The sequence below is a fragment of the Ceratotherium simum genome, chromosome 30 (genome assembly GCF_057802395.1).
Source record: "Ceratotherium simum simum isolate JZ-2026a chromosome 30, ASM5780239v1, whole genome shotgun sequence".
Classification (NCBI taxonomy): Eukaryota; Metazoa; Chordata; class Mammalia; order Perissodactyla; family Rhinocerotidae; genus Ceratotherium; species Ceratotherium simum.
Genome location: NC_141929.1, coordinates 1,648,654 through 1,674,594, shown reverse-complemented (window position 1 = coordinate 1,674,594; position 25,941 = coordinate 1,648,654). Strand labels below are relative to the sequence as shown.

The 25,941-nt window shown below is 60.8% G+C and overlaps 1 protein-coding gene across 2 annotated transcripts in view; it reads right to left on the bottom strand.

The window, feature by feature from the left end:
• The window catches only part of CBFA2T3 (CBFA2/RUNX1 partner transcriptional co-repressor 3), a 95,188-nt gene extending 82,902 nt beyond the window's left edge, over positions 1–12,286 (bottom strand). For both annotated transcript variants that reach the window (XM_087419785.1, XM_087419786.1), the window contains exon 1: positions 11,917–12,286. In XM_087419785.1, the coding sequence (XP_087275911.1) occupies positions 11,917–12,004 (88 nt within the window). In that variant the 5' untranslated portion in view covers positions 12,005–12,286. The remainder of the gene's footprint in view (positions 1–11,916) is intronic.
• Between the last annotated feature and the right edge of the window lie 13,655 nt (positions 12,287–25,941).

Sequence of the window (25,941 nt, the reverse complement as noted above, 5' to 3'; positions counted from 1 at the left end):
ATCCATCATCCATCCACCATCTATCATTCTGTCCATCCACTTATATCAGAATTGGAATTCCAAAGTGAGACAGTCAAGTCATTTAATAACATGACGAATTAAAAGCTGACAAACGTCAGCTGGGTGGATTGGTTTCCAGTGAAGAACAGCGTGGTAATTTGGTTTTATGGCAACATTTCCACTAAATCTGTGGCTTCAAGGTTATCATGAAAATAGGTCCCAAGCACGTGTACTGTATAAAATATACAGTATGTTGGACAACACAACCTTTGTGACTTTAAACAACAATGTTTAGATGCTCCAAACTGGCCCGTTGGCACCAAGGCCCAGGGTTTTGCCTCAGCCACTGGTTTAGAAGGATGTTCATGCCCTGATGCCCCCCAGAGGCTGAGAATCCTGCCTTTGCCATGTTGTGTTTCACACCGAGTGTGCTGGGCACCTACAGGGCAGAGTTTGTGAACAGGTGTGGCCTCTGCGCTGCTTGCTGAGGCATGCCTCACACATGTCCGCTTGGGGCTGGGGGCATGCTAAGGCCTGCCCTTCCCGTGACCCCGTGGCCAGGTTGTGGGGTGTAGCAATCGTTACCTTCACAAAGTTCCCTAGGTGGCCACAGGGCTGCTTTATCTGCCAAAAAAGAAGCAGCCCCGGGGGCTGGCGTGACTGAGCTGGGTGAGGCCGTTTTGTATGAAACATCATTTTAAAGGGAGATGGTTTTTTAAAAACGTTTCAGGGGCGTGCAAGCAAAAATAAATTTACAACGCCTGAACGAATTACTTCGAGAATGGGCCCTGGTGTCCGGCGTGTGACAGGTCCCTCCCCGTAAACCACCTGCTGTGCTATCTTGGGGCAGTGGGAGCAAAGTGGGGATGCCGCCCTCACCCAAAACGAGAGGATGCAGGGAAAGCCCTTCTCAAAGAGCTCGGCAACTCGCCACCGTTTATTGTTATGACACCGCTGCCCCAGGACCCCCACTGGGTCCCCGCCAGGCTCCACCTGCCTCCGGCCACCGGTGCCCCAAGCTGGGCTGCTCTGATGCCAGAGACAGAGGTTCCTCCCCTGTCCCACTCTCTGCAGCCAGGTCTGCGTCACCAGGAGGACACGTCGGGCCCCAGTGTGAGGCACGGCTTTGTCACATATTCCTGGCCTCATCAAGGGACCGATGGAGGTGTCTGCTCCACAGCTCAGACCTCTGACCCTCCTCTGTGCAGTGAGTTGGGGGAGGCGGCCAGGGGCTCAGCCAGCAAATGGCCAGACGCAGAAGTCCCCTCAGGCCGCCTCTTCCTTGCAGCGTCATGGGGGCCGAGGCAACCCCCTGGCCACTCGGAACTGGTCTCTGGCATCCTGGAGTGGGGCGGGGTTTCCCGGCTTGTTCGGAGGCCTCATGCTCAGAAGGCCAAATTGCTCACTGGCCCCACATGGCGCCAGGACCCTCCACCACTGGGACCTCCCTGAGACTCAGTCCGGAACGGGGCAGGTTTACTCCAGGGGTCCCTGGCCTCTCTCCCGCCCGCTCACTGCAGGCAGACTTCCCCTCAGGGCCTCACCCAAGCTGCCCACGGAGCCCTCGTGCAGAAAGATTGGGCTTGAGCAGCAAGGGCCCCCATGCTCAGTGGTGGGTCCAGCAAAAGTGCCCAGGCGCCCAGCACCCCGCCTCTCGCCTCTCCAGCCGGTGCCAGTTTCCATGAACAGGGAACTCCTCCGGGGGCCAGGGGCGCTCATGACCTCTAGAAACGTCCTACACCATGGCCGGACCCTTCGACGGCATGAAAGGCCTTTCTCATCAGGAGCTGGGAGGGGGTCTCTTCCTGCTCCCTGCTCTGGCCCTACCTGGGCTCTTGGGGCCACAGTGACTGCGTGAGGGAACCACTGGCACATACGCCATATAAAAGGACGACGTGGAGAGAAAACAGAAAATTGCAGAGGAATACAGAGAACATGCAACAATTTAAAAACACAGATGATCACAACGTATCTGGGAAAGACACACAGATGAAAACAGCCTCTTGGGTGGTCTGCACACGGGCTCTGTGTGCTGACTGTGCTATTGGCCCCGTTTACGGAGGAGGAGTCGGGGACCGGGCGACGGGGAGCGGGGAGCTGTGTCCCGCCCCAGCAGGCTGGCTTTAAACAGCTCTTGATTGATCATGTCTCACAGCCCAGGGTACAGCTGCCTCCGGGGGTGGGGGCACTGACTCTATAATAATTCATTTTACGAAGAAGGGGAGCAGGCTCTGAAATGAGGGCGCACGTGCTCACCCTGTTGGTGCTCTGTGATGGGGCTTTTCTGGTGTGTGAGAATTATTTCATAATTTAAATTAAACATTGGCAGCAGACACAAAGGGATGGCCAGCAGGGAGCACGTCTGACGCCTCGCTGCCAGCAACGGGTTAGACCTGTCCCTCCCATCTCCCGGGTCCCGTGGGCTCAGAGCAGCCCGTCCAGTAGGAAGTGGATGTGAGCCACATGTGCAGTGTTTCATATCCTGGCAGCCAGAGTAAAGGAGTGAGAAGAGACAACAGAATCGGCCTTGACGCTGTTTTCTGTTAAATCTGATCTCTCTGAAACATTATCATTTTCACATGCTTTCGAGTTGAAAATTATTAGGGTATTTTGCGTCCTGTTTTTGCACAAAGAATTTGAAATCTTGCGCCAGGGTGTGGCTCTGGTTGGACCGGCAGCTGCAGGAGGTTGCAGAGCCACAGGCCTCCCCGCCGCCCCCACCCCACGCTTGTCCGCCCTGGGGGCAGGGCCACCTCGGCCAATTCACAGGTGCTGAACAGGGCTCAGAGGCACGCGAGGTGAGAGGCGAGGAGCCTAGCCGGGTGGACTGCGGGTGTTTGCCTGGAAAGGGACTGCATGCCCCGCCTGGGGACAGCACGAGGGCGGGGCTGCACACAGCGCGTCCAGCTGTCTCTGGGTCACCGAGGGAGGGAGGGAGGGAAGCACCTGGCAGTTTCGGTTTCTGACAGGAAGCCGCCTGCTTCTGTCCCCCTCGCACCAGCTGCGCTCTCTGCCCCGCAGCCCCGGGTGGCAGCCCCGCCCGGAGAGCCCCCAGGTGGGGACGGCCCCACGCTGCAGACGAGGAAGCCCCGGCTGGGGGCCAGGCCCAAGCTCAGTCCCTTGCTGGTCTCCTGGGCCTCAGGGGACGTGGGGGTGCCACACCCCGGGCTGTGAACAGGGGAGCCACACGGGTTCTGACTTGCATTTTTTGTCACCTGCTTGTCACCTGCTTTTAGGATGTGAGGTCCCAGCCCTCGGTCTAGAAAATGCTGTGGTGGTGGAGGGGCTCTGATGTCTGTCTGTCTGTCCATCTGTCCAAGGCTGTAGGAACGTCAAGGCAGTACCCCTCACTGAGGGCCCCTGGGAAGCAAGTGGGAGGAGGCAGAAGCTGGGGCGCACGGCCCAGGGGAGGAAGCCTCATTGTCTCGCAGCTGAGGCGCTGCCTGGCAGGAGCAGGTGCATGGCCGGCAAAGGGGGCTGCCGGGCGGTGGCAGTGTTGGGGGGATGGGCCCTGGGACCCCTCGGGCAGACTGAGACCTCTCTGAGCTCTGACCCTGAGCTCCAGCGTCCGGACGCTGGGGGCCCTGCACACGGCAGGGCCGGGGGGAGCCCAACCGTGAGAATGCCCCAGCAGCCCCGCCCAGAGCTTGGCAGAGGGGCCCCATTTCTGAGGGCCCCTGGACATGGCTGGGTTGGGCTCCGAGGGTCCCGGCAGCCTGAGTGAGGGGCACAGCAGGTGGGACAAGGTGCAAAGGTCCTCCTGCCCCCCTCTTCTCCATCCTCCCACTCCATTCCCCCCTCCTGAGGTCTGTGAAGTCGGGGCTTTCCACACACTCAAAACGCGCCTGGTTAGGGAGGGAAGGAGGAAGCCCTGGGAGCCACAGGGTGGGGTGGATTCCCCGCTTCCTTCTCCACCGGCGCCCTCTCAGCCGTCCCAAGTGGCCTTTGCCAGGGAATGGACACGGCCAGCGGAGAGGCCAGGCCCTCGGGCTCCCTCCCCGTGGACACTGGCTATGTCATCAGGGCAAGGACTGGCGACCCCCCGGCTGGGGGACTGCGATGGGCTGAGCCCCACCCTCTGCCGTCTGACCTGCCTGCTCGCCTGCACCCTCCTGCATGTGTCCCCTCAAGGCCGTGGGCCCCACACTGGCAGGTGGCCTGGTGCTGCTCCCTCTCGGGGAGAGACCACTGTCTGCACTTGGCCCTCCAAGAGGGAGAGCCGCACCCAGAGGCCCACGCCCTCCTCAAACCCTCAGCTGCACGGACCAGGTGCTCAGAAACCCGCTTACACCTCAGTGTCGGGTGGTGTTAAACTGGGGCAGTGTCCGCCCACTTTTCAAAAGGTTTCAAAGCAGCCGCTAGCAGGGGGTGGTTTCACCCGGAGGACCCCAGGCCTGGCGGGCCGCTCTGCGGGCGTCGGCAGGGGACGCACTTGACCTAGGTGTCAGCTGCAGGGCGTCAGGCGGCACCCGCCTTGGGCTCCCTCGTGTGGGGCAGGCAGACTCCACTGTAGGCTCAAGGGTCCAGCCGAGGGTGTGGGCTGCCTGGTGCAGCTTCCACATGTGGAGCAGTGGGTACAAAAGGGACCCCTTTCCTGAGGTCCCACCTCGGCTGCATTCCCTCCCAGGGAGGGCAGACAAGGAGGCCCCAGCCCTGCAGATGACTTGCTGTGTGACCCTGGCAGGTTTCTTGGCCTCTCTGATTCCTGTCCTCATCTGTACAACCAGGCCAATGATGCCTTGAAGGGTTGCCAGGAAGAAGCTGCCGTCCCCAGGGCCAGGAAGGAGTCTGAAAGGGGACCGCCCACTTGCCCCTCCCCTCCAGGGGCCCAGCGGCCTGAGTTCCTGGGGAACAACCTCAGGGGCCTGCTCCTGAGTCCCCCCCGTTGGGCTCACCGCCCCGGCACTGCCCCTGTGTCCTGAGGCAGGTCACGGGCCCCTGGGGGAGACCTGCGCTGGTGAGGGACAGGCCTCTTGGCGCACACCCGCCTCGTCATGCGAGGATGGCCGAGCCCTCTGACCCCGGGCAGAGGGGGTTGCGCCTGAGGAGGGACTCTGCCCCAGTTCTCTCAGACACCAACCCAGGTGGGCGAGCCCTAAGGTGGACCACACCCGATACGTCCCGATCGCCGGCTCTAGAGCTGTGAGGGGTGTGCCTGCACCCGGGGCCCTGTGGCCGAGTGGGCGCCAGGACGAGGGGGCAGGAAGAGAGGGAGCCGTTCCTCCGTTTCTGGGACGGAGGGGCAGAGCAGGACCCATATCTGGGACCCAATGGGATGGAGGAGCTGCCCGTCCTCCCGCCAGTCTGCGGCACCCTGTGGTCGTCCCTGTCCCACCCCTTCCCTGGGTCTCCCCCAGAGTGATGTTTGGGTGTGGGAGCAAGCGGGCTGTGGAAGCCCTCACCAACCCTCACCTGACCTCTGTCTCCCAGCCTCCCGACCGCAAGGAGTGTGTCTGCTGTGCATAAGCCCCCTGTCTGGGGTATCCAGTTACCCGCAGCCCGGATGCGCTGTGCAGCCTTGGGGGGTCACTTCCCCTCTCTGGGCCCTGTGTCCTTCTGTAGAGGACACAGTGAGAGAAGACGGGAAGGCAGGTGGCCTGTGTTCCTGCTGCCCAGCACCGCCCATGCCGAGATGCCTTGGGCTTCTAGACAAGAGACCCTGGCTCCTGCGGGGATGTCCTCAGGCTAGGAGGGGCTGGCAGGGGCCACAGTGTCCCTGTCCACATCTCCAGGGGGGATGCTGAGGCCCATGTGGACACACTCTCGGAAGGTTCAACCATGGTCACCTGGGCCCCCTCAGCCTCAGCTCCAGGCTCTGGGCTGACCCCCAAATCCAGGAGGGCTCGACCTGGCCAGGACACAGCTGAGGGGGTTTGGTGGGACCCAGCAGCCACCCACGGGCTGGGCAGCCTTGGCTGAGGCTGTACCTCTCTGTGGACAGGCCCTTAGCTGACCTCTGACCCAGACCACCTGCTGGCCATCTTGGGGAGGAGAAGGGGAAGGGCCTTGTCCAGGGTCACTTGGTGACTGACCCCAGAGCCGGCTCTGGGCAGAGGTACCCCTGGACCCGCCCAGATCCCAGCATCTCTAGGAAGCTCGGATGCTCGATGGCCCCAATAGCCCACCATGGGGCTCCCAGCTGGGAGCACAGGTCCCCTCCAGGTCAGTCTCCCAGCCCTTACCCTCAGGTCCTAGAGTCTGGCACAGGGCTGACCGGGGTGGTCTGGACCCCAGGCCTGAAGGCCAATACCAGCTCCAACCTGGCCCTGCCTGCTGTGTGACCAAACACGTGTCGCTCCCTGTCTCTGGGCCTTAGCTCCTGTCTGACAGTGGCCGTGATGACGGGTCTGGAGACCAACACAGACGCTCCCACGGCCCCTATGACAGTGTCAGCAGACACTCGCTGTGCGGGTCTGGTCTGGTCCGAACATGGGTGCACTCGCTCACGTCACATGCTGAGAGCCGCCGCCAGCCGGCACTGTTCCAGGTGCTGAGAGCACCACAGCGAGCAGACCGCAGAGCCTGCACGCCCGCGCCAGTGGGGAGACAGACGATAAATGATCACGTAAACTCAGGAAACATCTAGTTTGTTGGAATAATAAATGGAAGGAGAGAAATGAAGCAGGAAAGGGGGTTTGGCTGGGAGGGAGGGGTGAAGGGGGTGTGGCCGAGAAGGTAACCTGAGCAGACTTGAAGCAGGTGAGGAGGGAGCCAGGCAGGCATCCGGGAAGGAGTTCAGAAGTGGGAACAGCACGTGCAAAGGCCCTGGGATGTTTGTGGAGCAGCCGGGCGGCCAGGGGGCTGGAGAGGAGAGAGGAGGCGGGATGGCGGCAGGCAGAGAGGGGAGAAGCCCCAGGGTTGTGTGCGCAGGCGTGACTCCATCTGACCTCACTTTCCATCGCTCACTCTTACAGATGACATAATGACAAAGCTCCACGAGAAGCGTCTGTGGGCCCAGGAAGCCTCCCAGGTGGGGTCCCCTGACGCCCACCTCCATCCTGGGAAGCTGTCTGAGGGTCATCATCCCTCTCCAAGCAGCCACCTGCCCAGTGTCTGTTTGCCTGCCCCCTCCCGGCTGTGCCAGCGGGATGCGCACATGGTGCTCTGCTGACAAGAATTTCGTTAGTGCCCACTGCTGTCTGGCCCCGGGCTCCATAACAATCGGTGTGAAAGACCTGGAACCCACAGGCCCCTCGGCCGGCCTAGAGTTCCGTCAGAGCAGATGTCTCCAGGGAGGAGGACTGGACAGAGAGTCCTAGCTCAGTTATAACCCCCTTGGGCCTCTCCTGGGGCCGCTCTTCCCGGCTGTGCCTGCAGGTCCAGTGCAGTCAAGGAAGTGAAAGTGTGAGAAAGCCCCAGGGCTCCCGGCCAAGGCAGATTAACACGGATGCCTTTCTTCTCAGTCAAGACGACTCTCGAGAAGTGAAAGTCCTCTTTGCCTCCTCCAGCCGCCCCCGCTGGACCACTTCCTCCAGGAAGCTGGCCTGGATTGCACCCTGTCTCCTGGGCATCACCTGCCCTGTGGCTCTGTCTTCCTAGGCTCTGATTTGTTGTCCAATGGACGGGAGGACACGAGTGGCTGATGTCCTCTTGCGACTGGCCCCAGAAGTCTTGCCCACAGACTCGCGGGTTGGGGATGGTGTAGGGAAGGAACGAGTGGGTTCCAGCAGAAGCTGCGGGTCTCAGGGGAAGAACATTGCACGTTTACATGAGGGAGGAGGGGAGCCCCACTTGTCCCAGGATCTGGGGTGGATCGGAGTCCCCCCCCAGGATCCTCTCCCTCCTGATGCGAGGACGCAGGGGACGGAGGCTCTGCACTTGGAATTGGGCTGCGTCCCTGCTCCTCTGCTCTGGGCCCTGGAGGCTGGCCCCAGGGGCCCTGCCCAGGTGGCCTCCGGGAGATGCGGGGGGAGGAGAGAGGTGGGTGTTTGTCCTGCCGTCCACTCTCCTGAGGGCTTTCCGACTGGATGGCCACAGCCCCCACTCCACGCCCTCTCCTGACCCCTCTCTCAGCTCCTTCCCCTCCTCCCCTCTTTACCCCTCAGGCCAGGGGTTCTCAGCCCCAAGACTTCCCTGCTGTCCCTGCTGCTCTGTCTGACCTTCGTGAATTGTTCCTTGTCAAGCTGTCCGCACCATCACCCTGCTAGGACTGACTGACCTGGGGCCAGCTTCTAAATGGGCCCACATACCAATCTGCCCCTGCATCCACCTTGCGGGGTCAGCAGAGCTGGGTCCAATTGTACCTCTGCTCTTGCCTGCTGTGTGCCCCTTGGAACCACAGTGTCTTCCTCTGTAATGGCAGTCACAGTAGCACGTGGGGCTTGGCAGGCCCCGAGCCGTGATCCCGATACAGAAACCCCAGCACTGTGTGGTCAACAAGAGGGGGAATGGGCAGTGGAAGACGAGTCCTATCACTTCGGGTCCGTGTCAGGCCTGAGCGAGGGGAGAAGCCTCTGCAGGGTGTGGGCAGAGCAGGGACAGAAGAGCCATCCCGCACAGAGTGACAGCACAGACGAGGTCACACCACACGGCACTGACGGTACTTTGCACACCACACTGTCACTGCCACGTCACAGGTCAGATGGTCACTGTGGGGCTCTGTCCTCACCCTCATGGCAGAGATGGGCTGTGGACTCCACCTTTCTCTCACGAGCATGACAACCACAGGTGCACCGGGCCCTCCCTGTGTGAATCCACCAGTGTCCATAGCTGCCTGTCTCCTGACAGGCCCCACCAGCACAGCCCAGGGGCTGCGGCTGGATGGACAGTGGGGCTTTGCCGGTTGGGGCAGAGACCCTGCGGGCTCCTGAGAGCCCTGCTCCTGTGAAGGCCATGTGCCCAAGTGCTGGCCGTGGGCTGTGACAGGAGCGGGCTGTGCAGGTTCTGGGCACCTTCCCCCAGTCCTGCCCCCTGGAACGCGGGCGGGACGGTTGGAGCTCGGGTCACCGGGGTTGGGGTGGCTCTAAATCCCAGGACAAGTGTCCTTATAAGAAGAGAAGAGGACACAGAGACACAGAGAAGAGGCCATGTGAAGACGGGGGCAGAGATGGAGCAATGTGGCCACCGAGGCTGGGAGAGGCGGGAAGGACCCTCCCCTGGAGCCTCCGGAGGGATCACGGCCTTGCGACCCCTGGAGTTTGGACTTCTGGCTCCAGAACTGGGAGGGAATAGATTTCTGCTGCTTTATGTCACTCGTTTGTGGTCATTTGTTACACGGCCCCAGGAGATGAGTACAGCAGGGAGGAGCATTCCAGGCAGAGAGCATTCTGGAGAAGAGTCTGTGGTCAAGTGGCAGCTGGAGGCAAGAGGATGAGGATGGGGGGGGGGGTGAGTGGGAGGAGCCCACGCCACTTAGGCACAGCAGTGACTTCTGAACTCCACCCTCCTGAACCAGGTGGCCCAAGGCTGGGCTCTGGTCAGCTCCAGGCTTCTTCGCAGGACGGCACCCTCCACATCCCAACACCCCCAACATCCCACCTGCCTTCACTTGGACTCCTCCAGTGCTGGGACACTCATTACCACCCTGGTCATGCTTAAGCTGAAATCTGCCTCCTGGACCCCACGCTGTCCCTCTCAGGCGATACCAAACAGGCCCGACCCGGTCTCTCCCCCAGGGTGGTCGCAGTACACTGCCCCCGGCCCTCCCGTGCTTCAGCCTAAATCTGTGAACAGATTCAATGCCTCCATCCCCGCATCCTCTGCCGGGTGTCCTGGTTCCCACCTCTCATTCCTGTGGGGGCCCAGCACCCCTGACCTCCAGTCTCCTCTGGAAAGTGGGCTTGTTGGAACAAGTCCCCTGGTACCTGCACAGCTCCTAGTGCATGCAGTAGGCGCCTAATAAATCTGAGCGCAGCAAACCCTCCTCTAAACGGGGCCCTTCCTTCCATGCTACACAGTCTGGTTTCCCCCTGCCCTCAAGGGCTCCACGCTGTGGGTCCTGACTGGGCCCGGATCCTCTGCCACAGCAGGGCTGCTGAGGGTCTGGGGCCCCGATGCGGTGCTGAGGGGCACGGACCAGGGAGGGGCCAGGTGCTCAGGGCTGCCCTGTGCTTTGTGTGGGGATTTGACAGTCAGAGGGGTGAAGGCCCTTCACCCTCCCCATCCTCAGCCTGGAAGCCCCTGCCTCCCCACCTCCTACCAAACAGGAGGGCGGCCGCAGCTGTGTGCACCCACATTTGCTCCCAAACAAGAGGATCTTATACTCCAGCTTTAGCAGATATGACTTACTGTTCATTTTGTGGTTTAGAGCCACTTAACACGTTTTGGGGTCTCAAAGGTTTGCACGGACTCTTGGGAAGCTGCACGGTGGAGCTGCGCTGCCCACGGGCTTGTCCTGGATCTGGACCCCCAGGACCCCCCGAGGGCTCCCTCCAGCATGGTCCCGTCTGCTGCTTCCCCCAGTGGTGCCTTCTGGCCTTGTAGGCCTGAGCATTAGTCCCCTGTGGAGCCATGGGGAGCAGAATGTCTCCTGGTGTGGCTGTGGCTGTCCCATGGGGCTGGGTGATTTAGAAAAGACAGGATGTGAGCTCCTAAGAGCCAGAGTGTCCCAGGGCTGGGACCCCCATGTCCAACGTACTCGGCAAATGCTCACTGCTTTCCCTCCTCCCAGTGAACCCCCCAAGCAAGCAGTGCCCCGCTTGGGGTATGCAGTGACCGTGGGCTCAATAAACCAGTGTTTGGAATTCTGCGTCAGAGGTCCACCCAGACCATCTGTTCCAGGCACCTGCAGCCTGACCAAAGAGGTGACATTGCAAGCACCGTGCGGTTCATCGCCACCTCCTGGCCTCAAACTCCTTCCACGGTTGACACCCCCGGAATCAAACAAAACAGCAGCCAGCAGCTCTCACCCCCCTACCTGCCTCTCCCCTCCCTTCCCGGCCTTTGAGAAACCGCTCCCACACTCCATCAGGGAGCAGGAGGACGGGTTTGACACATGAGGAAACTGAGGCCCAGGTCAGGAAGGGCTGGCCCGAGGGCATAGGGGCGGGTGGCAGAACCAGGATGCTGGTTCCAGGACAGTGGGGTCAGGCTGGCCCTCGGGCCCTGCTCAGGGCAGTGGGCCCATTGCAGAGGAGGCAGGGCTGCCCTGGGCTGGGTGCTGGGCACGGGCCTCAGAGGCCCACTGGGCCCCTGGATGCGACTGCAGCAGTGGATTTGGGTCTGCGAGCCCCAGAAGGTTCCCAAGGCTGCTCGGAGCATGGCCACGTGGCCGTGGGCTGGGGAGCTTGCCTCTCGGCCAGCCCGCACACCCTGGGACAAGGCCCTGTAAGGGCCCCAGGACTCTGCAGCTGGGGTCGGGGGGTGCCAGGAGAACCACAGCCTCCTGGGCCCCCTCCCAGCGCCAGCGCCCGTGGGAAGGCGAGAGGCCCCGTCCTCCGTGTCCCCACTTCTCTCTGACACTGGTTCCGAAGGGTGGGAGCCCTGCCAAGGATGGCTCCTCGGCGGGCGCCTGGGGTCGAGTCCCGGACCCTCCCTCACCTACAGGGCCCTGGCCAGACCCTCTCCCTCTGGCCTCAGTTTCCTCATCCAACCTCCAAGTCTTGGGGCCACCCAGGAGGAGGGCTCTGCGCACAGCCCCCACCAGTCTGCACACCACCTTCCTCACCGGCTCCTGGGACCCTGCCCACCGAGAAGGACAGAGCCCACCCCCTCCTGGACGGGACTGAGCAGCCCCCGCCTCCAGCATCTGCCTCTGGGTGGGGCCCACACGCCTGGCCTGGCACCTGCCAGGTCCTCCTGGGCCACCTGCCCCAGCTGTGCCGGCCTGTGCCCTGTGGGGAGGCCGTGTTGATGTCTGAGGTGAGTCAACACGGCGGGCTCCCACTGTCAACAGCGCCCGGTGGGCCACAGCTTGGAGATGTCACACTCCGGCCACCTGCTCTGGCTGTCCCCCCACCCCCGCCCCCATCCCCTTACCTGGGCCGCCCTTCCTGGGACCCCGGGGCGCCGAGCAGCTGGTGGAGGCCAGGGGCCCGCTCTCCTGCCCGGGAGATGCCCGGGACATGGAGCGGGAGCTGGATCCAGGAGACTGAATCCTGACGCTGGGTGTGAGGCGGGCCGCCCTCCAGGGGCCAACGTGGGGCCGGGGCCCAAGCACAGCTGTGAGTGCCTCGCCCAACCTCGTGGGACCTCGAGGGAAAGATGAGGGGCCGCGGCCAGCCTGGATTCCTCAGAGCCGAAGGCCTCGTCCCCCAGGCAGCTCTGGGCCTTCTAGCAGCCGCTGCCTGAGGCCTGGGGAAGGGGCGGGGGGCCGCAGGGCTCATGTGACGGGGGCGGGCTTGGGGAGGCCGTGGTGGGGGAGGTCTCCCCACAGCCTGCAGGCGAGGCGGCCAGCTGTGTCACGGTGATAGTGCGACAGGCCAGGACGCAGCGCGCAGCTGTGCCCACCGCTTCCTCCGCAGGAACCATCTGGGCCCGGCCCTGCTGGGCCTTCCTCACGGCCATTCCGGTCTGACCGTCCAACAACTTCCTCCTACCGCCCAGCTGCGACACCCCACCTACCCCAAACCCGGGCGTTCTGGCCTCGGGTGTGTATCCTCAACCTTGGCGGGGGGCAGTGTCCATCTTGCTGGAGCCTTCCACCCCACACACCCCACCCGCCTGTCTCCCCTGGGGCCGGACCTTCCTTCAGCCTGGGGTGGTCTGGGGTCGCCTCCCTCTCCTGCCCTCAGCCAGACTTCCCCCAGAGCACCCTGCCTGGGGTCAATTGTCTGTGGGCATCAGCTGTGCCCTTGAGCCAGACCTCAGGGTGAGTCCTGGCTGGTCCTGGTCTGCAGGTCTGGCCAGGCCCCCTCCCCCTCTGGGCTTCCCCTGCTGCTGCCTAGGGTCACTGGCCCCCCGGGAAGTACTGCCCGCGGGGCTGCTCTGTGCTTGGCCTCCTGCAGTGCTCTGGGGGTCAGCCTCCTGGCTGAGGCTCCTTGGAGACCCTTCCCCCACTTCCCGTTGGAAGTCTTGGGGGGGGCAGTGGCCGATTTGGGTCCACGGCTGGAATTTGCTGGGGGTGTTGGGGCTGCTCCCCTGTCTGAGGGATTCCGGAAACCACATCTGAGCCCCCTGTGACCACTCAGACCCTGGGGGGTGTCCTAGAGCCCCGCCTCACCAGGCACCCAGCAGAGGAGGCAAGACACATCCTAGGCCCTAATAAAGCCAATTACTGAAGGTGTGACAACTGTGGTCAGACGGCGGGAGAGCAGTGGCCCCAAGAAGGAGACCATGTGCCCTGTGCCCCCGATTGCCTGGTAGTTGGCTCCCTGGGACCCAACCACGGCTGCCTGCCGACTCGGCGGTCTCGCACATGCTGGAGGTGTGCGTCCGGCAGGCCTGGGCTGGTGCACAGGCTTCTGTGCTCATTTGATTGACTCAAATTGAATTTTTAGGGAATGCCTCACATGGTGAATAAGTCAAGCAGTGCAGAAGGGTGGGCAGGGAAGAGTAAGAACTACCCACCCCGCCATGTCTCCTGGTGTCTTTCTCCAGAGGCCACCCTGTCACAGCGTCCTTCTAGAGTCACTGCAGGGATGAGCGCATGTCAATTTGAACTAGGCTGTGTTTGTTCCTGGAGGGGGCTGCCCCGTGTGTGCCCTCCCTGCACAGGGGGGCTGCCCCGCGCCCTGGGGACCAGGTGGATAGGAAGATCCATGAACCAGGGGCCAGTCCCTGGGCGTCATGGTTGTCCCCATGGCTCCCCTCCCTGCTTCTTGTGCTCTGACTCGGGGCGGGATGCAGAGTTCTGGGGTCAACCTGGCAGCCCTGCCCCGGCCGGTTTCCTCCTCAGCATGATACAGTGATTGCGGTGGCCCCAGGTCCCAGACTGTGCCCAGGAGAGGAGACGCTGAGCGTGGCCTGGCATGCGGGTAGCACTCAGCTATGCTGCTGCAACTCCGACCGCGGGTATTAGTATTCTCGTCAAGGTCCTCGTTGTTGTTTTCCAGGGGCACCTCAGAACCGGGAAGTGAGAGGGTCTTGGGGAGGCCCGGGTCCCCTGTGAAGGCAACAGGATGGCAGCCTGGGGGGGCAGCCCCCACCCCCACGCCAGGCAGATGTCCGGGCAGCTCGCACCTGTGGGAGCAGCCCCCACAGACGGGACACTTCCACTTTCGTGAGGAGGCCTCGTGTCCTGCTTGGTTCTCTAACCAGCGGGGGCGACAGAGGTCAGGTTGGAAAGAGAAGAGAGTTGCCCACAAGTGAGGAGTGGGGGCTTCCCTGGCCCCTTGGTGGCCATCTCGAGCGTGCTTGCCCGAGGCCTGCTCCCCCCGGGCCGGGCAGTTGGCGCCTGTGGGGAAGCGGACGTTGGCTGTGGCTTTCGGAGCTGGGTGGCCCGGGAGATAAGGAGCTGAGGAGGAAGTGGCTGCAAGAGGGGGGGTGCGGGAGGGGTGGGGTGCAGGAGGGGTGGGGCACCGGGCCTGCCCATCCTGGTCCCAGGGCTGCTCCCTCCAGAGACCGCTGCCCGTCTGCATGGGGGCATGGAGGGAGCGAGGGATCTTCCCTCCCTGCCCCCACTTCCTTCCTCCCTGCAAATACTATGAGGGCCCACGCTGGGGTTACCCAGGTCCCAGGACGGCTCCATTCCAGCTCTCTGGGAACCTGTGGGAGACAGACATTCCATCAATGAGCCCCTGGTAGATGTGGCCTGTGGCGCAGTGAAGGGAGGTCCTTTGGAAACTGTGTCTGAGGATCATTTGGGAGCTGCCTCTGGGGAAGTGAGGGGAAAGGATTCCAGGTAGAGGGGCCCGGAGGTGTCTCACCTACAGGCTTTCAGGAATCTGCAGAACAGCCAGAGAGCTGGAGGGAAGCCAACGGGGGACAGAGGGAGAGACGACAATGGATGGAGGTGGACGGGGAAGTCAGCCAGGCTGAGTGTCTTATTTCTGCCTCCTCTCCTGGCGCATAGGAGCCCCACGACTGCTGAGTGAATGAACGGATGGATGATGGGTAGATGGATGGATGGATGGATGGATAGATTGACGGAAGGATGGATGGGTGGATGGATGGATGGATGGGTGGATGGGTGGGTGGGTGGGTGGGTGGGTGAGTAGATGGGTGGGTGGATGGATGGGTGGGTGGGTGGACAGGTGGATGGATGGATGGGTGGGTGGGTGGATGGATCAGTGTAAACATGATTCTATGCAAGTCTCATGTCAACTCTAGTTTACAGAGGAAGCACTGGGGCCCACAGGGGTGAGGTCCCCAGTCACAAAGCCCCCAGAAGAGGGATACAAGTCACAAGGCAGCCCCAGAGGAGGCCAGACAGGGAGATGTGGGCAGCTCCACAAGAGTCAAACCAGACCAGCGCCCTCTAACCCAGTGCCCGGCAGATGGCTGACTTCTGCTTCCAGGTCCCCAAAGAGGTGTGGTCAGACGGTGGTGGATGACAGGGATGGGGCAGGAAAAAACCTGCCCCCATGGGCTCATTCAGGGCAGAACAGATGAGGCCAGCCCAGAGCTGGACGCCCCACCTGCCATCCCCAGCTCAGGGTGCTGCTGAGCAACCCAGAGCCACAGGGAAGGTGCCACGCGCGTGGCTGGGTGGATGCAGGATTAGTTACAGTGCACTTGCTGGCAGGAGGAGGGCAGCTCTGCCCTTTGGGGTCCGGAGGCTGAGCCCGAACGGGGAACAACCCAGGAGATCCCCAGCCAGCGTCAGCAGGTCTTAACCCCTCTGGTGCCGAGGCCCCTGGGGTCTCTGGTAAAACCCGTGGGCCTCTTCTCAAAACAATGTTTTTGAGAGCACAAAAACATTCATAGAATTACAAAGGAAACCCCTTATATTCAAACATAGTTGCCAAAACATTAGACAATTCCAATGTTGCGACACATGGCTCTTCACAAGGCCGTGATTGTGAAGCAGCGATGGGGGTGAACCATATTCGGAGACGCCGCCACACTGACCCTGGACACGGAATATTAGGCTGAACCCCGTGAAATGCCCAATACTCGGCTGCTGACTCGCAAAAGTGGCCGGTGCAGACGGTTCTGCCAGGGCCGAGGTCCCGGGCCTGGCTGACACTCCCACGGTGGTGGTTAAAGACAATGCTGCACTTTGGGGAGAGGGCAGTGAACTTTAAGATGCAGTTTTTTCCATCCAAGTCCACGGACTCCCCGAATTCTAAGTGAAGAATCGTGGTTCTAGCTCATCTCAAAGACCTCCCCATCCACCACCTGGGCCAGGGCCCTCTGGCCCCGGTGAACCTGCTGCAGTGAGGTTCCCGGAGTCAGAGACCCCCAGGGCCACACCCCCACATGAGCTGTCTTTGCTGAGTGCTCTTGGGCAAGTGATTTAACCTCTCTGGGCCTTAGTTTCCTCAACTGGAAAATAAGAGGACCAGAGGGCTGACCTCACAGGGTGTGGTGAGGATGCAATGAAACAACCCACACACAAATCCTGCTGTCAAGGTCGACTGTGGTCCCTGTGAGACACCCCCCAGCCAGGCAGGGCCCACCCAGGGGAAGGCCTGTATGGTCAGGCCCACCTCCAAGGCGGGCACGTTGTCATGAGAAAATTCTTCCTAATTGAGCTCTGGTCGGTTTCCCTGATGGTCCTGCCTGTCCAGCCCAGGCCTCTTGCCCAGGACGGCCCTTTGGAAGTGGGGAAGCCCCTTCGGTCGCCCTGGCTGCACCCATCACCTCCCTCTCGTGTCTGCAGCAGCCTCCTCCCTCCTCCCAGCCCCCTGGCTCCTGGCCTTCCACCCCCACACCACAGCAGAAAGATCTGCCCAAACTGCTCTGTGGTCACCCCATTCCTCCTCTTAACCTTCAGTGGCTGTCTATGCCTCCAAGATAAAGGCCAGACTTCAAAGGCAACACAGGAGACCCCCACACCCTGTTCCTCTCCCCTCCACGTTCATCTCTCTTGTTCAGAACTGCTTCTCCCCCCAAGGTGCTTTCATGACCTCCGGGCCTTCCCCAATTCCCCCCACAGAATCTTTCCTCACCTGGCAAACTCCTACACATCCCTTGGAGCCCTCAGGAAATGCCCCTCCTGTGCTTCCACAGCCCCTGGATGCCCCATCACAGCATTAGCGCCTTGGGTTGTGGTTGCTGTGGGCTAGTCTCCCTGGACCAGGGTGGGGTCTCACCGTTCTGGTGATGGCTGTGTCCCTGGTGCAGCACCGGGCTCCATTCAAGTCTGATGGGTGTCTGAGTGAGTGCACATGCCCGTCTCTGGACCCCTGCCCCTGCCCCATCTGTAACATCTCTGCTGTGCGTTTACGTTCTCCTCCCCTCAGGACACACAGGTCCGAGGGAGACAGGGAGTGGCCAGCCCTCCTCAGCCCCCCGACCCCCTGCTGTCTGGCTGGTTCAGGGGAAGTGGGTCACTGGGCTCAGGACCCCAAATTGGTTGCCTCTGAAGACCATGGTGCGCTAAGGGGGTGCGCTCCAGGCCCAGCTGCTCAGGGTGGGTCTCGGGAGCCTGGGCACAGGGGAGGCAACCCCGAGGTCGAGGAGGCGTGGCTCGGTGGCCTGTGCCAGGACGGCATGGCTTCCCAAGGCTGGGTGGGTGTGGAGCAAGGAGAACCGCGCCCAGCAGTACTCGCCCTGTGACCTGGGCCAGTGTCCCCCCTCTGAACGTCGCTCGATCAGTGAGCAAGAGGGGGCTTTGGGGCTGAGCCTGCTAGGGCAGAGTCTGCAGAAGGAAACAGGAGAGCTCACAGCTATGCCTGAGACAGCAGAGCTCCCGCTACCGAGCGCGAGACATGCCGGGCGCTCCACGCCGTCCTGTCAAGTCTGCTCAGACCCTGATGAGACTGGAACTGTTAATACCCCATCACCAAGAGGCTCAGAGAGGTTAAGCAACCTGCCCGTGTCACCAGCTGGTGCACAGGGGCCTGGGGTTAGGGACCCAGCCTGGACCCCGGTTGATCCCAGAGGGTAGCTGGGGGGGAGCTGGGTGGAGGATCCCACTGTGACAAGGACCCCGACTTCCCAGCACAGCCCCACTGGACCCCACCCTTGGCCTCTTTGCTCCCCACCAGCCCCCCACCCCTTGGCATCAAGCCCAGGTAAGTCTGGCCCTTCTGCAGGAGAGGAAACCGAGGCTCAGAGAGGGAAGCCACTGCAGGCAGATGGAGAGTCACCTCCGTGTGACCCCAACACTCCTGGGGGGCCAGTCAGCCGGGCCCCGCCCGCCTGCAGAGTGGCATCCTCTGAGTGCTGGGGTGTGGCCCTCCCTGCTCCCTTGAGCGGCCATGCTGCAAAGGGGGAAAGCCCCCCCCAGGCCACTTTCCCTTTGAGGAGCCCCAGGTGGAGGTGGGGGTGGGGCGAGATGCCTCAGCGGTGGCCGCCGTCCTGGTCCCGGTTTCTCTCTGACTCTCTGGGCTGAGGTTTCCCATGTCCCCAAGGGGCCAAGCTGCTGCCAGCACGGAAGCCTGAGTCCGGCCCCCCATTTCAACAATTGGCTCTAATCATGTTTCCTTTGAGTCCATGGGCCATGAGCTCGGCTGACCTGGGCACAGCATGTCTGAACTGGAAAGAACAGAGAAGGGAAAACCCTCCTCTGGGCACGGACGTCGTTTTTTCCTTTTTGCCCTTTTCCTCCTTTCCATCCTGCCTTGGGGTTGGCAACAACTTAAAAGGGGAGGAGATTGGCTCTGGCCCAGCAACCAACCTTCTAGAATGTTCTAGAACATTCTACCCACATAGCCTGGAACCTGAGAACTATAAATCTGGCCAAAGCAGCAGCATCAACACAAGGAAAATCTCGATAACCTGGTAAACAGTACGTGACGAGTGGAACCAGGTGGACTCAGGTACACAGGCCGTCCCTGCCATCCCAGCTCAGGGACATCCCACTCCCCCCTCATCGTAGCGACGGCCACCAAAATTGGGGTGCGGCTCTGCAGCGGACCCAGTGTGAACAGTTGCCACCTGTTGGCTGTTCCAGGCAACGGTGGGGTTGGGGGCCAAAGAGGGCCCAGCCAGGCCAGGCTGGAGGGAGCAGGCTACCCCAGCACACGGAAGGATCCGGGAGCCTCCTGGAGACAGGACGTGAGGCCGGACCTTCCCCAGGTCGCTGGCCGCCTCAGGTGTTGGTGGGTGCTGAAGGGGCTGCACAACCTCCACCACAACTGTTAGCACCCCTGTCACCGTGATGTGGACGCGGCCTTGAGCTGGACGGGAGTGCAGATTGGCCTGCAGCCGCCAGGAAAGAATCTTGGTGTTTTTTATTTTCTTTGTTTTTTAAATTTAAGTTCATATTAACATTTTTTAAAACACGTGTTTAGAGACTATAACACGCACCCACGCGCCAACCCTCAGCCTCACCAAACGGCAATGTCTCAGACGTCAGATCTTTTCATCTTTTAAGGAAGAAAACTTTGCAGCAGATGGGGACTCCGCATCCACTGGAGGCAGCACCTCCTGAATCCGGTGTCCGTCAGCCATGGACGCGCCACGCACCCTCCGGGTGTTGGGGACAGTGACCTGAGACAAGTGACGGCCCAGGGACAGGAGGTTTATCGTGCTGGCCATGAGGCTGGGGTTCACTGGAGGAGGCCCCCATCTCTGCTACTATTTACTTACATTTTTCTTTAAAACCCAAACTGTTCTTGTTGAAACTCAAATTCCAGCTGCAGCCTTTTCCTAGGCCGTCAAGCCCAGACCACGAGGTGCGGCCGGCAGCCGCTGTGCCGACTCCTGCGGGTCCCGAGGCGAGCACCTCTGCCTCTGCTCCTGCAGCTCCCATCACTCAAAACCCCGTCCCCGGTCCGCACTTGCTCAGCCCGGTTCTAGACACCTCAGGATTGGGAGCAGAGGGCCGGGGAGAGGCCCTGACTGGCAGCATCTGTGTCCTCTGGGATCGTGCTGGAAAATCTCAGCCCCCTGGGACCTGCCAAATGGGACACCTGGGGGCCATACGCCCTCTGTTCCCGTGCTGCCTGAGAGGATGCTGTTGGGGAGGAGGTCTGAGGGCCGCGTCTGCAGCCCCACGTCCCCTCTGTCTAAGGGAGCTGTGGTCTAAGACGGGGACACACTCGGGCCACACAGGGAGGTCGTGGCAGAGCTGGGACCTGTGTTTCTCTACGGCACAGGCCCTCCCTCCGGGGAAGCCCCCCCATCCCACCTCTTAGCTGGGACCTTCCCTCCTTCAGCCAGAGCCCCCGTGCCAGAGCCCACGCCCCATTTCACAGACGGGCAAAAAGAGGCCCAGAGGGCAGGGATGGAGTGGAGTGACACACTGCATTAGGGAGTCCCCACCACGTCCCCCCTTAAACAGCTTTATTGCAGTATAATCGACGCACGACGAATGATCCAAGTCCGAGCACATTTGCTGAGTTTTGACATCTGTGCTTCCCGGGTATCGTCACCACGGTCAAGATAGTAAACCTTCTATCACCCCAAAAGTGTCTGTACCTCCCTCTATTATCCTTCCTCCCGTCCCCTGGCAACTGCAGATGGGCTTCCCATCACTACAGAGTAGTTGGCATTTTCTAGAATTTTCTATCCATGGAATCATCAGTGTGTATTCTTCGTCTCCCTTCACTCAGTTCTTCTGAGATTCGTCCATGAGGTTTTGAGGACCAATAGTTCGTCCCTTTTTATCACTGAAGTGTCCTCCTTTGGTGGCCACCCTGGAATCTGTCTATTGGTGATGTCTGGGCTGTGTCCGGTGCTGGGATAGGACAGACACAGCTGCGGGGAACACTCATGCACACGTCTTTTGGGGGAATGTAACCTTCACCTCTGCAGGGTAAATACCAGGAGAGGAGCGGGTCTCTCACTTTCTGAGCAGCTGCACACTTTTCCGGGTGCTGAACCCACGACGCCTTTGAGGAGACAGCTCACAGGGGCTGCCGCTGGTTGCCCCCCAGCACCTGCCACCCTGTCTCCTGAGGGACGGACCACCATCTGCTTCCGGAGCCTTCCCCTGTGTGGCCCTGGACCCCAGGGAAAGCAGACCCTCACCCCAGGCCCGAGTGGTCCCGACTGCTGAGCCAAGGGGCTCGCCTCTTGTGATGCGATTGGTTTGAGACAGTGTGTGACCCACTCTGGCAGATGAGATGTGAGGGTAGGCTTGCGGGGGCTCTGGGACAGGCGGCCACTCACTTCTGGGGGCCGCAGAGGCCGGTGGAGAGACTTGTCCCTGACTGCCCTGGATGCTGCCGGCTCTGGCCTCGTGGATACACGCCCTGGAGGGTCCCATCAGGGCTAAGCCCACCCACAGGGAGCTGAGCAGGACTACCCACCCCTGGCCCCCCATGAGCCCCGACTGCCTTTGGTGCCCCCAGCAGCTGCTGTCTAGGCACAGTCCTCTGGGGTCTGCTGGGGGCCCAGGTCTGCACGCCCTCACCTGCATGCAGCCTGGCCGTTTTCCTGTGTCCAGACACCCTGGCCCTGGCCTGAGGCACTGAGGGCCTGGCCATGGTTCCCAGTGTGACTGACAGGAACTCTCATCCTGTCTGTGCCTCAGTCTCCTCACCTGGAACATGGGGCAGGGCAGCAAGGAGGAGCCGAGAGACGGTGCCTGCACCGACTCTGGAAATTACACTTTGTCTGCTCAGCTCTCTCCCCATCCCATTTCTTTTTTTGGGGAACTCCTCCCCCATGGTGGCACAATCATGCTACCCACCCCTGCCATCGAAGGAGAGGGCCCGTGACCCAGGGTGGCCTGTTGCAATCTCCCCTGGGGTGATTCCACAGACGTGGTGGAGACGTTCTCTTTCCTCCAGGTGGTGGTGGGCTGAGTTTGCAGCTGCAGTGCCATCGTGTCTGCCCCAAGGAGAGATCCTCCACGTGGAAAGATGGAGACAAGGAGAGCAGAAGCTGGAGCGCCAGATCCTGACAACATCGTTGAGCCCCTGGATGCAGCTGTGCCTGAACCCCCCCTGGGACATCAGCGTTACAGGCACTAAAACTTCCCTGCGGTTGAGCTAGTTTGAATTACGTTCTGGACACAGCAATGAAGGCAGCCCTGAGTAACAGGTGTCATACCGTGGTGAGGTGTCTATTCACGTATTCATTTACTTCTGTGTCCCAGCCGCTTCTCAGAGCCTCCATGGCCTTCACCAGCCCTGCTTAACCTTGGCTCCACCTTAGCAAGTTTCCCGTCCACTCCGGGCCACAGGAGTGCTTCTGCCCCCATCATGCCCTGATGCCCCTGCAGTGGGAGCCGGTCACACCTGGAGGGACAAGATGTGCCCTGGGCCTGTGTGGGCAACCTGAGGTCAGCACCGGGACTCCATTGTCACAGTCGTCTCTGCCCTTCAGGGCTGCAGGGAGCTCCATGCTGCAGATGAGGTTCTGGGGGTCAGGCCCAGACTTTCCCCGTTTGCACCCTTGGGGTCCCCTGGGTGCCCTTCCCTGTCCCAGGAGGTGCCGAGCTCTGAGCACACCTGGTGCTCAGCGTGGAGGTGGGACACAGGGGCTTCGTGGGAGGAAACTGGGGGAGGATGGAGGAGGAAGGGGGGACGGAGGGGAGGAGTGGAAGAGGGAGGTGGCCCTCCACAGCAGGCCCGGGGGGGGGGCCAGGTGCCGCCCACTAGCTCCCCTTCCCCCATTATCACAGAATGTGGTGGGTTTGTCACTCAGCCACCTGGAGGCTGGCTTTCAGGCTGGGCTCTGGCCTTAACTGACCTTTCAGCTGCCCCCGTGTCGGGACCTTCTCCAGCCCGATCCTGGCTTCTCCCAGCTCCCAGCTGCCTCTCCTGCTCAGCTCCTCTGGGAAGCCTCCATGTCTGCTGTCCCAGGGAGTTTGGCTGCTGGGTCCTGGGAAGGGGCCTTGGGACCCACGGCAGGGCATCGAGGGCCCTGGGGCACCCAGAAACCCAGGAAGGCTGCAGGTCTCTCAATAAACCCCGAGACCCTGGGGCCTCCAGGGGCTCAACAGGTGTGCTGAGGGAGGGGCGGGATGCAGGAATCCTCTCTATGGGGGTCTCAGACCTCATCTGCTGCCATGCTCCCCTCACTCACTCTAGTTCCGGTCCCTGCAGTCTACTTGCTGTTTCATGCACAGGCCAGGCGTAGGGCTGCCCCAGGGCCTTTGCACGCTCTGTGATCTCCCCTGGAGTGCCCCTCCCCCAGTTATCCACTCGGCTCACCCCCTCCCTCTTCGAATCTTTGCCTCCCTCCCTGACCCCTTTGTTTAAAAGTGCGCCTCCTCCCACCCCGCAACTTTGTTCTTCCCAAATAGCGGGTGTCACTTTCTGATGGGATAAATAGTTTGCTTATTAATTTTGTTTACTGCCTGTCCCTCCACCATAAGGTCAGCTCCATGGGGCTTGGTTTTTTGTTTTCTTTTAAACAGACTTTATTTTTTTAGAGCAGTTTTAGGTTTACAGCAAGATTGAGCAGAAGGTACAGAGATTTCCCATATACATCCCCCCTCCCCATGCCTCCCTGCTGTCAACATCCCCCACCAGAGTGGTACGTTTGTTACAGTTGATGAACCTCTATAGACATGTCATCATCACCCAAAGTCCACAGTTACATTAGTGTTCACTGTTGGTGTTGGACATGCCGTGAGTTTGGACAAACGTATAATGATATGTATCCACTGTTGTAGTATCACGCAGAGTAGTTTCACTGCCCTAAAAGTCCTCTGTGTTCTACCTGTTTGTCTCTCCCCTTAACCCCCAGCAACCACTGATGTTTGTACAGTCTCCATAGTTTGTTTTCCCTTTTCCAGAATGTGACAGAGTTGGATCCATACGGTATATGGCCTTTCAGACTGGCTTCTTTCACTTGGTAATATGCGTTTCAGGCTCCTCTGTGCATTTTCATGGCTTGACAGCTCATTTCTTTTTTTTAGTGCTGAATAATATTCCATCGTCTGGACAGGCCACAGTTTGTTTATCCATCCACCTACTGAAGGACATCGTGGTTGCTTCCAGGTTCTGGCAGTTATGAGTAAAGCCACTGTAAACATCTGTGTGCAGGCGTTGTGTGTCCGCGCCCCTGGTGTCTCTCTGTGCGTCTGAATCCCCTTTTCTCTCAAGGACACGAGGCAGAGAGGATGGGGCCACCCCAACTGCCTCCTCTTCACTGAACCACCTCTTGAAAGGCCCTGTCTCTAGACACAGCCACATTCGGAGAGACTGGGGGTTCTGGCTTCAACACAGGAATCTTGTGGGAGGCGATTCAGCACAGAACATTTTTCCTTGAGCCTTTAGACAGAGCACGGCCCTGCTGACACCTTGGTTTTGGGCTTCTTCCCTCCAGAACTCCAAGAGAATGAATGTCTGCTGCTTTAAGCCCCAGCTCGTGGTAGCTTGTTGCAGAGGCCCCTCTGACACGATGGGCACATGTGGCTGTTGTTACTGGTCATGCCCATTTTACAGACAGGAGGCCCGAGGCCAGTGACCTGGGTGACCTTCCCTGCTCCACACCGGGGTTAGTGGGAGCTCCCAACCCGATGCACGCTCCTTTCTGCACACTTGGCTGTTGGTGTGTTGCACAAGTGTTTACTGAGGGCATACCGTGAGCTGGATGCTGTTCTCTATGCTGGGAACCGGGGTGAAGAAGGCCAAGTCCTCACGGGTCTGACATGACCGTGAGGGGGAAAGACAGCAAGACAAGAAATGAAATAAATGTGACATGCTGCATAGTGAGGCTGCTGGGAAGGAAAACATGCAGACAGGAGTTGAGGGCGTCAAAGACGCCACTTCAGGTCAGAGGGCTTCTCCGAAGAGAAGTGGAGCAGGCCCCCAATGACCCAGGGTGTGTGTCAGGTGCCTGTTCTGTGGGAAGAGGCTCTGAGCAGAGCCAGCAGCACGTGCAAAGGCCCCGAGGCAGGAGGGCCCTGCAGGCTGGCCTCTGGCCCCATCGTGTCTCAGGCCCAGAGGACCACCCCCCCCACCCGCCCCCGTGCTGGCTGCTCCTTTATCACAGGCTTCTTGCAAGATTGTTGTCAGCTCCCCTGAAGACAGGGGAGGCCAGACCCTCCCTAACCAGGCGTCGCTGCCTCCCAGGTGGTGAAGACAGACTCCCAGGCTGGCTTGAGGCAAAAATATGGCACATTGGGACGTATTTGGATGTAAATATTTTCAGCCGTGTGAGTAGCTGGGAGATGAGGTCTTGTTCCCTCACGTCTCCAGCTCCGCTGAAGCTGGGAATCTGGGCCATATGGCTCCGCTTCAAGCTGCCCTCCCTCCCTCGTGGTGGGGAAGGAGGCGTGCGCAGGCCAGGCTGTGTCTCCACCTGTTAAGTTAGCGGCTCCCCAGGCCCTGGGGATGTCTGAGTCTGACAGACCTGGGCCTGGGTCCTGGCCCTGCCTCTCGATGGGGCCTTGTCACCTCCCCAAGCCTCACTTTCCCCATCTGCCGAGTGGGCGTTACAGAGCCCTGGTCGTGAGGATGAGGTGGGGGCAGTGCAGGGGCTTGGCCCCGTGCCGGCCGAGGCAGGATGCACATGCCTGGCAGCCCCAGCAGCAGCACTGTTGTTATTTTTCTCTTCCTTGCTCTCGGCTCTGGCCCAGACCAGGGAAGAGCCAGGTGTTCACCTGTGGCCCCACGGGTAGACCAGACGGCCCATTGCGGGGTCGTCATCTCGGGGAGAAAGAGAGCTCAGAGCCTCCCCTGGCCACATGGAGGCCCTCAGAGTTCCTGCGTCCTCCCCCACCAGACCAAGCCTCCTCCCAGCAGAGCTGGAGATCCCTGGGAGCCGGGGAGCCGGAAGCAGAGTCAGGACTCAGACAGAACTGGAGGATGCCTCCACTCAAGAACCTTCACCAGCTCCCCCCACCCCATCGAAGCACGGCTACGTGGGAGCTCAGCATTACAGGCCCTGAACATGCTCACCTCCACCACTGTGGCTCCAGGCAGTTTTTATGAAATCCCCCTCCCCTAGAACGCCCACCACTGCCCCTCACCTCATAGCCAGCTCAAGGGTCCTGTCTAAAGTCATGGGTCATGGGCGATGTGAGCAAGCGCTCAGAGAGGGCCCAGTGCTGTGGTTCCAGACTGAGGCACACTGGAGGGGGCTCAGTGGGGGGGCTGCAGGGTCTTCTCC